Source organism: Patagioenas fasciata, chromosome 2 (assembly GCF_037038585.1).
Source record: "Patagioenas fasciata isolate bPatFas1 chromosome 2, bPatFas1.hap1, whole genome shotgun sequence".
In the NCBI taxonomy this organism is placed as follows: domain Eukaryota; kingdom Metazoa; phylum Chordata; class Aves; order Columbiformes; family Columbidae; genus Patagioenas; species Patagioenas fasciata.
Genome location: NC_092521.1, coordinates 163363098 through 163376003, shown reverse-complemented (window position 1 = coordinate 163376003; position 12906 = coordinate 163363098). Strand labels below are relative to the sequence as shown.

The following is a 12906-nucleotide window of genomic DNA, read 5'->3' as shown; positions in this document are numbered from 1 at the left end:
GACAGTCTGATCCCTTGTCATGGGGTGAACAACAGGAGAGCACCTGATTATTATAATTATTTGCAACCCCTCTTAGCAGGAAAGAACTAACTGGCAGTGCTGTTTATTCTCAAGCATTCTTCCCTAATAATACCCTTAATACAGCCTGTTCCATCGCTTTTGTGAGGCATGTTTTTCATCTTCAAACTCAATTTCATTTATTAGGGACTTCACCGTATGTGACACAGTGTGCACACAGCAAGTGCAGCAAGGATTTATTTTAATTATTATGTATTACCAGGAGGTACAGTGTGTTTGTGCCGGTGGGCCGAAGGGCGAGGAGGGGGGTGTTATCTATTTTGATTCTGTGTCATGTATCACAACTGTAAGGTGGTGGGGCTCTCTGAATTGCGTTTTAAATATGGAATCAGGACGTTTGGTGACTGTCAGTGCTCTGTGCCAGCTGTAGTGCTGGGAGAAAACCTCCAACCAGCACCCGTGTGGCTGCAATAAATAGTCTGAGATAACAGACACCTCTCTGAAGTTTTTGTTAGAAAGTCAGCCAGAGGACTCTGCTCTGGGTAGTGACTAATGATATTTTAATGCTGCTCTTTATGCAAGTGTGGTAAAATATGGTTGTTTGGTTTTTTTCCTTTCAAATTGGAATGAATTTATTGTAAGAAACGGCAAAATATAATTTCAATTGAGTCTTTGAAGGAGGAACAGAAGCTGGATTCAGAAACCGTGTTTTCGAAGCTGACTCTAACCTTTTCCATTTTTCTGAACTGGAAACTTTTCCTTAGCATAGAAATGAGAAGGACTTCTACCCTGCAGCTCTACACACCCCACTGGCTTTCTGCTCAGTGGTGTGAAATGTAGGTGTGCAAAGTATAAGCTGGAGCCATTGTGAATGTTTGCTCTGTCAGAATTGCAATGCAGAAATCTGAAAGATAGTGACAAATCTGAATAAGTGTAGAATCAAACAGCAGAAATCATGAGAACCATGAGAATTGACTTTGGAAGGAAGACAGTGCAAGAATAGTCGAGAGGAATGTGTGTATTTCTTCTCTACTTGCATACAGCAACTTTAAAAGTAGGGTTAATGTTGTGTGATTTGAGCAGTATAGAATGCAGAGCATGGGCTTGTGGAGACACAGCAGCTCATAGAATCACAGAGTGGTTGGGGTGGGAAGGGACCTCTGGCGATCATCCAGTCCAAACCACCTGCTAAAGCAGGTTCACCAGAGCAGATCACACAGGAAGGTGTCCAGGTGGGTTTGAATGTCTCCAGTGAAGGAGACTCCATAACCTCTCTGGGCAGCCTGGTCCAGGCTCTGGGACCTCAAAGAAAAGAAGTTTCCCCTCATATTCAGATGGAACCTCCTGTGCTTCAGTCTGTGCCTGTTATTCCTCTTTCTATCTAGCTCTTGGTGTTATCAAGGGAAAAAATAAGGTGATATATTTTCATCTTCCTAATGATGTTGCAGATCTAATTTTTAAGGGACCAGTGATCGTTAGGGCTCCTACCAAGCTTCTTGGTGTCCCTGGAAAGCCCGGAGGTCTGAGGATGTTGGAGAGATTGAATTACTCTGGGCTGATGTAAATGTAAGGGAGAGCTGGATTAGTGAACATTATTTCCTGGGCTGTGTTTAGTTTAAGGTCCACTTGTTGGTGATGGGAAAGATCAGATGTTACTTGGCTCCATAGTCATGACATTTTGCTCTCTGGGCTTTGTGTCACATCGCAAGACAAACACCAGTAGTCCCTACCAGATAATAATGTTAGTAACAACTATGCTGAGTAATATTTATTACTAATCCTTTCCTCAAAACACAGAAATTCATTAGAGGAGTGTTCACTCTTTGATACTACAGGTGTGTTAATGTCAGTGCCAAGGGAGATGTGACCCATAGTAGATGAAGTTAAACCTCTACTTCTTTCTATCTACCTGGCACAAGTAAGAGCTGCAGTGAGGTTCTGGTACTGTGAGCTCCATCATACCCAGAAAAGGTTGTAGATTTGGGCCAAATCTTTACTTTTACTGATGCTTGAGCCACTTTGAAGCAGTTGCCCTCGTTTCACTGTCCTTCTCTTACAAGGTAAAAAGCTGCTTGTGAGCACTCACTTTGCAGGATTACTTTACTGAACTTGGCACCTCTAAAACAGAAGACCTGGGAAGATGACACCAACTTATGGATTCATCATACACCTATTTAACGGCAATAGAAACAACATAGCACAAGTGATATTAAGCACTGGAGATACAGGGTCTCTATATATTTCTAAGGCTCGGGAACAAATGTGTGTTTGTTTTGAAGATAACGTGGTTATTAGAAAACATACTTCTGTTGAATTCTTGACTGCTGAGTACTGACGAGAAATGTCTTGTATTACTGAAAAATAGATTAGTTTATCTGGAAACAAAGGAGTAAATAATGTGCGACTGACCAGAAACTGATGTGAAGCCAGTGTTTTTCTGACTTATTTTTTCAAATTCTTTTAATATGATCAAGTAGTTACCTTACTCTGGAAATACCTGTAGAAAGTTCCTAAAAGGCATTGTATACACCATAACTGTGACATCAACATCGTGGTAAAGCCAGTAGAAAAATTTATGATAATTTCATTTGCAAAGAGTGGCATGTTGCATAAACACTATGTGTACACACACACATAGGCACGCAAACATCATTGATTTGGCTTGATTTTACTTTAAAAATTGAAAAAAAAAAACCCACCTAATACAAAGTTTTTTCAGTTTTGTTTTCCATTTTCATTTTCCTAAGTTGTTTCCCGCTGACCTGCAGAAGTTTTTCAGTGAAAAAACTAACAAAACAATATAATCTTCCAAAACAATGAAAATGTCATTGTGTTTTTCAGGTGGTGTTGATCAGTTTGAGCAGTTTGTGTTTCAGAGAGAAAATCCTACAATAAATGAAAAAGGAGTTTTATGTTTTTTGTCCATGTTAGAGTTAACTGATGGAAAGCCGAGGCCATAGGTTAATATGATCCCAAGGTGGTTTGTTTTTAAAAGCAAGAGTGATGACTGTTTGCTTCTTAAAGACCTCCGACTGCCCAGCGCGCTTGATCAAAATCCAAATCAGCTTGCTTTGAATGACAAATTGATTGTTGTGCGCATTTTTGATAATACAGCAATTTGTCTCCTTGGGTATAATACTCTAATCCCCTCTTCATTTATCAGTAGAGACTCAGCAATTCAGCTTTTCCCCAGGCTGAGGTTTGGCACGGTAGCTGTGACATTCTGCTGTGCAGTTGCAGACTCAGTGGTGAAATCACCCCCTCCCAGCAGCATCTACGCACTGGTTCCTCAACATGCGTTTCTTACCACTCTTCGGCACCTCCCCTGTTGCTTGTTTTAGGAATGTTACGTGTTTGTCAACAGTAGACATCAGAATTTTTTTCTGTTCTTGAGGCTTTAAATTTCTTGTTTGTACACAGAATCTCCTTTTCCTCCTTCTGTGCTCTCACATTGTTCTCATTTTCTGATTTGGTTGACCAGGAGGTGTTCGTTCAGTCTTCAACCAACACTGTGCTCCAGAGCTTCATCCCTCAAAGAAACTGATCAACACACAGTGACAGATCTATGGTCCTCCTGGTTTTAGCATTTGCAGCATGCAAAGTTGCAAATCCCAGGGAGCTGTGCATATTTGTCAAGCTCAGGGTACCCCGTGCAGTGGCCACTTCATAACAAGTTGCAGAACCTCTGCAGTTGTTTGTCTGTCTCTTATCTCAAGGTTGTGCCCTATTTCCTCCATACCCCAAAGTCTTGACGGGTTTGTGTCACTATGTACCCCAAATAAGGTACCATCTGTCCTGAGAAAAGCAGAAGTCTTTTACCAGCAGAATTGGAGGGTGAAAGGAGAGGGAATACACAGCATCCTTCTCCTATTTGTGGTGACTGATCACAGATCTTTAACTGTAATGAATATCTGGGTATTGCTGTCAGTTGAGATGTTTCTGCAGAAAGCCCACATGTAAGACAAAGTGGAAAAACATACAGTCTGAGCTTGGATATATGCTCCGATAACTTGTGAACACCATCATGTGCTCTCATAACCACAAGCTCATGGGCAGTAATTCCCTCTTGGCATGCAGCAGGGCACGGCTTTTCCACTGCTCACAGCTTTACTGAGAAAGCCACAGCACATCTGTTCGGTGGCTTGAGCCATTGAGCATTCTTTGCATAGCCTGCCTAGATAAGCTGTCACTCTTGATTTTTAAAGCATTTCACAACAGAGACTTGGCCTGGAATGGAGAACCTCTTCTGAGCATCATCTGCAAGGCTGCCACCACCGTGTGTCATGTCAACAGGGAAACACGTCCTCTCTGCTGCAGCAAAGCACACTAGTGTGTCTGCCCTCCGTCAGTCGTCTGCTGTCTTTGTTTCACATTTATGTTTCTAGATCAATGCTTTTATCCATTCTACCACACGAGTTTTAGAGATGCTCCTTAGAACATCTCTTTTCTTCAGATTCTCTCTGGAAAACCAGTTTTGATTACTCTTTTGAGAAGAAGTTGGCCTCCTGTTCTGTTTCTCGGAATTTTAGAGTTTGTTGGCTGGGGATAGAAGAGGGAGTGTGTACACAAAGGCTCTCATTAGCCTGGGGATGCTAAGTTCCTTAAGCCTCACTGATAGTCAATCAGGGAATGATCCAAAGCACTTGCATTTAGCTTACTCCTCTGAGTCTCCCTTGAGAAGTGTCTGTCTCCATGACCATTACAGATGACTGTGTTGATAAATATTGGTCTTTATGAATACTTCCTTGTTTGTTCTTTAACAGGTTGTATTTCTGTGTTTCTTTTGCTTTATAACGTATGTTTTCTATGCTGAGCAGAATCCACCAGATTGAAGGAGTGGGCCGCTTCGTTAGTATTGTTACATTTTGACTTATAGCTGGTTGCAGTGTTAACCTACGAGACAGGAATTTCTATCACAAACTTCAATTAGTATGTCTCTCGTCAGTGTGGCGTCTAAAAGTTGTGGGCAAGCTTATGGTTGAGTTTCACTATATAGTGCTATACTGAATTCAGTAACAACATTCTTAAAACAGCCAGGGACATGGCTGGGTGATGTTTCCTACAAACATTGCCCACAGCCCTACTGCCACCTTATTAAACTGGTCATTTTAAAATACAAGCAGCAAGTGCTTGAAGAGCTTTGAAAAAAATGTATTTTTTTTTATAATTTATACAAGTTAAAATTAGAAAAACAAAACAAAAGCATGCCTTTCATATTTCAATTACTGTGCCAATTGAAGATGCTGGTTGGTGGATGATATTTGTGAATGTTATAGTTCCCAGAATGTACTTGTTAAAAAGCCATTTCTCTGTTTCTGTTGCAGTGAACTATTTCATAAAAAATGGTACAGAGGATGTGTTACTGTGTGGCAATAGCACTGATGCTGGGTAAGTGCTTTAAAAATACCTTCACTTCTGGTATGGTTTTGTTGCCTTATATTTTTTTTTCCTATGTTTTCCTTCAATTCTGTCCACTTCTCACCAGCATCAAGTATATATTTCAATTTCCTTGTGTCAGTCGTAATAGGAGAGAGGATAATGGCAATATTTTGCGTAGTAATACAATTTTCTGAACTGCAGGGAAAAGAAGTTTGCGTGTGTCACTTATTCAGGTCTAAAATCTTTAGGGGCCTTATTACAGTTCTTTTTCAATAAGTTTAAGAGTAAAAATAGTGAAAAGTAAAAATAGTGAAAAGTAAGTAAGAGTGGAGAGTATTTTAAAGGAAATGAAAGAGGAATGGAAACAGAAAAGCTGGAGGGATTTAGACTGATGATGAATTCTTGGCTTTTGGCAAAGGAAGATAAACAAATCAACAAATGCTGGTCCCCAAAATAACATGCTTTGGAAATGGGAAGGTACTCAGTTTTGAGTTGTGTTCTACATTTGTACGTGATATGTTTATAGAGTACACATGTTTGATTTTCTTATAGCGTAGACAGTGAAGAGATCCAGAATAATTCCTGTGGTATACTAACTTATTCTGGATAAAAGGGGCCCCCGGCATAAGAAGGACATGGACTTGTTGGAGTGAATCCAGAGGAGGCCATGAAGATGAACGGAGGGCTGGAACATCTCTGCTATGAAGACGGGCTGAGAGAGTTACAGTTGTTCAGCCTGGAAAAGAGAAGGCTCTGGGGAGACCTTATGGCAGCCTTCCAGTACCTAAAGGAGACCTTTAGAAAAGCCTGAGAGGGGCTTTTTACAAGGGTGTGTAGCGATAGGACAAGGGGTAATTGCTTTAACCTGGAAGAAGGCAGATTTAGATTGGATATAAGGAAAAAATTCTTCACCATGAGGGTGGTGAGGCCCTGGAACAGGCTGCCCAGATAAGTTGTGGATGCCCCATCCCTGGCAGTGTTCAAGGTCAGGCTGGATGGGGCTTTGAGCAAGTGGAAGGTGTCCCTAGCCATAGAAATGGGTTTGGAACTGGTCTTTAAGGTGCCTTCTGACCCAAACCATTCTATGATCAAGGACTTCATTCAAATCTCTACAATCTGTGGATGCTGGCAGTTCCTCCTGCATCCAGTCCTCAGGGTCTAAGTGCACTGCCTGTGTGATTTTATTTGACAGGTTCTCATGATCTCGATGGAAACAGAAGACTTTAGATGGGATGGAGAGAGATGGTATCTTGTGCGGTCAGAGGAGATTGTAAACCATGCTGAGACTGTAGGCTGTTAGGACCTACAAACTTGCTTGTGGACAGGAGGGCAATAAAACCCATGGGGTCCTGGAGAGAGACACTTGACTTTCAGCTGACACCATCTATATCTACATTACATCTATATTTACATAAAACAAAGGGAAAGTTGAAGTGTCAGCTTTCCCTCTCCATGTCTGGCATGACTGATCTGTATTGCCAGTCTAATTTAGCCTGTAAGCTCCTTGGGCAGAGGGCCATGATTTCCTCTTTGGTTGTTCCAAGGAAGGTACAATGTCAGCATTCAGTAATTAAATGCTTTGTTGATTGTAATACATTGCATTTATCCAGGCTTGGGCTGGACTCCAAGACTACTGGGATGTTTCCTGGGGATCCCAGGATCTGGCAATCTACCTGTGCTTGTGGACTTTGGCCTTTGCTAGCCAATAGGCAATAATATTGAGGAAGAAGTGTTCTGCACAGCAACAATATTTTGCACATCATTAAACATAATACATTATTGTCCTTGATGATTTGAACTATTGTGGTGGCTGGCTGCTAAGGTCATAAATGATTTCAAAAATGTTGATTAGATTATAGATTGTGAGGCATAGCTTAGGGACTACTGCTATGGAATTGCCCAAATGGTGGAAAGTTAAATACTGATCCAATATCCACAGAGTATCTAGCTAGTAGCTAGTATGGTTTTAAGGGTTGGGTTCTAGCAAAGCATATTAGCAAAACCACTCTTGTTTTCTTGCCTAGAAAGTCAATAAATCGGAGTGTGTCAGCAAAAAGCCATGACTGGAGAAAGCCTCCAAGGGAGGTGCTGTGCCCACGATAGAGTCACAGCCTGAAACAGCCAGGGGAGAAATTCCAACTCTTGTGCATAAGAGGAGGAAAATGCCACCCCCGTATTTAGAATCTGAGTGCTTGCTTTCATAAATACATTAAAAACGATCAGTGTTTGTGCCATTAAGGGACAGTGACTTTCTCTTTGTGCATCAGTTTGTTTTTCCTTAGCCTCTTGTTATTTTAGTTAAGTATTTAATACCACTGGGTAAGGTTTGGAATTAAATGCCTAAAAATGTGGAATAAATACTCCTACTTTACACTGTTTTTTAGCTCAGGACTAGAGAGTGTTGTCTCGTCTGCTATAATTTGCTGGGAGTTCCTGACACTCATCCCTTTGTTTAAAGACATGAAGATAATTAGGAAGATGATCTTAAGGCCTCAGGGGACCTGCAAAGTCATGTATTCCCACCTGTTAAAAGAGACCATAATTTACGGGCTGACGTATCTAACAGAGTGGGATTTGTTTTCTCTCATCCTTCAATGGTCAAAGCCAAGACCAGGTACATTCAATAGTAAAACATAGAATCTGAATGCATGGGACCTTTTAGGACAAGTTGTACCACAGGATCAGGGGAGGTGAGTTAAGAGTGAGTGGATGAATCACACTGTGGTTTTCCCATGTCTATTAGTACAGAAATTAATGACGCATGTGGATGCTTGAGTTGGGAACCCATCAAGGCATCAGGAAGGGGGATCAGGAAAGACAGATGGCAAGGCAATGTCTGGATGTTCACAGCATTTTTGCAGTGTGTTTATGCTCCCAATTTGGAGCTTGACATTATCAGCCTCTGGGGTGCACTGAGGACCCAAAGGAAACGTGGGGAAGGTGGTGTCATGTGTGCACTCCTGGAGGGATTTGTTGTTAGAGTGAGGGATATCTGTGTTGTGGCTGGGATATTAAATCTCGAGATAATTGACAAAGCCATTTTAGTGCATTTTTAAAAGCATGTTAATGACACTCTGAGGTTTGGCTGGTTGCTGTTATTATAGCAGAGTAAAAAAAAAAAAAAAATCTAAATCTACTATGGCAATTATTAGGTGATGAGACTCAGATGGTCTGATGTAAGAACAGGTAGTGATGGAGACTGCAACTTGAGCTGGAGCAGCAGGCCAAAATCAGCAGGGAAATGATCGTCAGTGGATGCTATATCTCAGACAACCTAATTATCTCCAAGGTGGGGGCTTTATTACATTACTAGGAGGGAGTGTTTTCTGAAAAAGCACCCAAACTGCCAATAAAACAGGAGGTAATGGATCTAGCTAATATTGATTCTAGTCCAGGAGGGATTTGAATGGATGTATGTCGCTCAGCAGCAGCAAACATAGCTCTAGTACTTTAACTGGTAGTTGGAAGAGAAAACATTTGTTTATGTCTTTATGTAGGCTCGAGCAACCTCACGGAGCTACTTTAAAAATCATGTTGCAGAGACATGGTAGAAATAATAGGGAGATGGCATTTTTCTTGGTTGCACAAGGACTCACCTGTTTGTGGGATTTCCCGTGTGATGCCTCAGAAACTTTCTTCACAATGCCTGAAATTTGATGTTTCTTCAGTTAATCAAATAGAACTTTTGTGTCTTTTTCATTTTTTTTTTTTTTTTATCCAGCTGCATTTTCCCCCTTGATGTGCTGCAAGACTTTTCTTTGTATTTACGAAGAACAGAGTCTAATGGAAACAAGAAGTAATGTTTGGAGTAGGAAGAAATAAAATGATTGTGATCAAAGATGTTCTTTGACTCAAAGTGAATGCTAGTGATGCATACTCGGTGTTTCACAACAGGCACATTCAGGGTGCTACATTAATGGAAAAATTTTCTGCTCTGAGATGTGTGTCACGGATTGGTTGGACACTGGAAGCAAAGCTAACAGCAAAGCTCTTTTAACAAAGAAAATATAGTGTATTTGCAGAACAATACATGTTCCTAGATGTGTTTCAGGGTTAGATTTGGTTGTTCTTTTGGACATGGCTGCACTGGGATTTGTCCAAATTGGTTCTCTTTGCGATTTTAGCTTCTTGTATTTGATTTGGTTAAAATAAATGGAGAAAGCTCCTATAGACAGTCTGATTTTCAAAGGGATTACAAATTCTATAATATTGTTTTTCAATTTATTTCCCTGTGTAGTAGCTTATCCAATTTTGAACACCTTATTTTAGCCCTGAGGAAGGTCCAGAAGAGATCCAGCACAATAATTAAATTGTGCTGGATCTTAGCTAGGAGCAGAAGCTGAAGTCTCTTCTAGCCTTCATGTAATCCAGTCTTAGCATCAAGTGGACTATGGTTTGCAAGGGCTGCAGAAGGGCAGATGACAGTAAGCAACACCATACACTTCCTATAGCTGGGCATCGTAGTTCTTTTGAAGGCATCCACCCTACTGTGTGAAAGTGACCCTTGAAGGCAAAGCTACCACATATCCATAGATGAGTATTTATGGTGACAGTGCCAAAGGGAAGGCTCATAGTTGGATGCAATGCTTGAGGGTGTGTTCAGGGACCTAGAGCAAGGACAAATGCAGGACCTTTGTGCCTGGCCCCAGGCAAGAAGAGAGGGAATCTCCAAGGGCACTGCTGTCAGGAGGAGATGCCATCCTGATACCACCTTCAGATCCAACGAGCCATCTCACTAGAGCACACCAGCAGTGCCTCTACCAGCCATCACCCAACTGCGAGCACCAGACCACGTTTCCCAGCGAGTGGGCTGTGGGAACCATTTCACGTCAGCTGCACCAACCTGCTCCACATCAGCCATGCAGTTTCAGCTTGCTCCTTCTCCATGACTATCGGCCGTTCACTTTGATGAGAGGACCAATACCGCAAAGTCCTGTGCTTCCCCACATAGTAAAGACGTATGTGGGCTGCAGCAGCGTGGAGTTATTGGTCCATGGAAAAGCAAGATATATTTCAGTTCTAAAGCATCTCCACTTTTATCCTGTTGTTATTTCGCAAGGATATTTTTTCTGCTGTGCTTAAACTGCTGTTTTTTCTTACCCTTCTGCCTGAAGGCTTGGAAGAGCAATAGAAACAGCAAAGAAATTTGTCTATTAGGAGAAAGACAGACAAGATGCTATCAATGTACAAGGTAAACAAGCAGAAAAAAGAGAAGTTTATCTTTGTTATTTTCACTTTTTCACTTGCAACTACAACAGGGAGCTGGCTTTTCAGAAAAGTGTAGATGTTTTAAGTCAGTTGTGTCCCCTTTGGATCTCAAGGTCAGACTGCTTAATTTTTTCTTTCCATTTCACATGATATGTCCTGTATATTCAGCTCGTGGGCAGGAATAGTCTATGAGATGATACTGACAATGAAAGCACATTTGCATCATGTCGGTACTGATATTACCAAAAAGTCTAGTGAAAAGGAAGGAAAAGCAGCCAGTAAAGATACTTCAGGATGCATCAAGAAAGCACCTTTGGCAACTGCATCCTGGTAACTGTTGCTATAGAAACTTTAGCTACCTTTATCCTCACTATGACCTTGATTTTTCTTAACAGGGTACATTAAAATAATGTACAGTATGGGACAAGGTTCTGTATGGTTTGGTAAATTCTGCTGTCACTGAGCTTATTGCATACAAGGAATGAAGGAAAGACCATGTGGTGTAACACTTCTCAAAGTTTTTGAGCAAGTCCTACTTCTAAAGTATCATCAGAAAAAAGCTTTGTTTCCTTTTCTGTTGTGGCATTTTACTAAGCTAATTAAAACCAACACATGTAATTGCATCAGATGCCTGTTTTCATAGTCACCATGAGTATGAAAAGCAACATTTTTATGGTAGGTTCTCCACACCACCATACTGTCAGCATACTCATTGCGGCATGTCCAGCGATGCAGCACTTGGGTCTCTCCGAGCTGTAATAACATTCCTTTGCCTTTATGCATTCTCCACGCAATGATTTAAAGTCCCTTGCAAGGGCTTATCACACCCCTCAAGGGCAGAGGAGAAACACGCACTGTACTGAGGAGCAGAGCTTTTATCAGATGCTTCCACCGGTGTTACCTTGTGCAGCCCAGTGCTGCAGCCCTTGCCCAGCCCTTAGCAGGCGGAGAGCCTGGACCAGTGTGTGTCTGCCAGAAGAACGTGCCAAACAGCATGTTCTCCCACAGCTCTTTGTCCCCTGTCTACAAGCAAACATGCCCACTAACACAACCCCAGCTGTGCTGGAAATTGGGGAACTGCAGCAGAGAGTAATGCACCCAGTTGGTTCTTTTAATCTGCTTCTGGCGGTTAGGGCCACTGCAGCTCCGAGTTACCAGAACTTAAATTTGTATTATTATTATTATTGTTATTATTATTATTGTTGTTGTTGTTGTTGTTTTTGTTATTATTGCTTTTTGTCTTAATATCAGAAGGCCCCAGACTCAGTCACAGCACAGGACAGACATGGATCTGTTGGAGAGGGGCCAGAAGAGCCATAGAAGTGATCCGAGACTGGAAGCTGAGAGAGTTGGGGTGTTCAGCTTGGAGAAGAGAAGCTCCGGGGAGGCCTTATTGCAGCCTTTCAATACTTAAAAGGGGCCGATAAGGAAGGTGGGGACAGACTTTTTAGCAGGGCCTATTACTATAAGACAGGGAGTAATGGTTTTAAACTGGCAGAGTGTGTTTGACTTGCTGCATGAATGTGTCCATCACAGGGAAAGGGCTCCTGGGGAGCTTCGGCATGTGCCTAGTGAGACTGCTGTGTTCATAACTCTCACCAACTTGGTTTGATGAGATACAGCTGGCTGATGAGTGGGAAAGGCTGGTGGAGTAGTTTGAAAGGGAATACAGTTCTCAAATGTGACTTCTTCAAGTACCCCATGCGACTTCAGCAATCGCAGGCAGTGCTACGGGTTTGGGGAAGAGTGGTTGGAAAGCTGCCTGGGGGAAAAGGATGTGGGGGTGTTGATCGACAGTGGCTGTACATGAGCCAGCGTGTGCCCAGGTGGTCAAGAAAGCAAACATCCTGGCTTGTGTCAGGAATAGTGTGGCCAGCAGGACCAGGGCAGTGACTGTCCCCCTGTAATGGGCACTGGTGAGGCCCCACCTTGAATCTTGTGTTCAGTTTTGGGCCCCTCACACCTTGAGGTGCTGGAGCAAGTTGAGAGAAGGGAACGGAGCTGGGGAAGGGTTTGGAGCACAAGTGTGATGGGAGCAGCTGAGGGACCTGGGGGGTTCAGCTGGAGAACAGGAGCTGAGGGGAGACCTTCTGATCTCTGAACTGCCTGAAAGGAGCTTGGAGCATGGAGGGGGTGACAGGACAAGAGGAAATGGCCTCAAGTTGCACCAGGGGAGGGTTTGATTGGATGTTAGGAAAACTTTTTTCCTGGAAAGGGTTTTCAGGCTGCCCAGGGCAATGGTGCAGTCACCATCCCTGGAGGGGTTCAAAAGACACGTAGATGAGGTTCTTAGGGACACAG

The 12906-nt window shown here is 42.3% G+C and overlaps 1 protein-coding gene across 7 annotated transcripts in view; it reads left to right on the top strand.

The window, feature by feature from the left end:
- SCN5A (sodium voltage-gated channel alpha subunit 5) overlaps positions 1 to 12906 on the top strand; it is a 216986-nt gene that overhangs the window by 75471 nt on the left and 128609 nt on the right. For all 7 annotated transcript variants that reach the window (XM_071805348.1, XM_071805346.1, XM_071805345.1 and 4 more), the window contains one exon: positions 5343 to 5406. In XM_071805348.1, coding sequence (XP_071661449.1) covers positions 5343 to 5406 — 64 coding nt within the window. The remainder of the gene's footprint in view (positions 1 to 5342; positions 5407 to 12906) is intronic.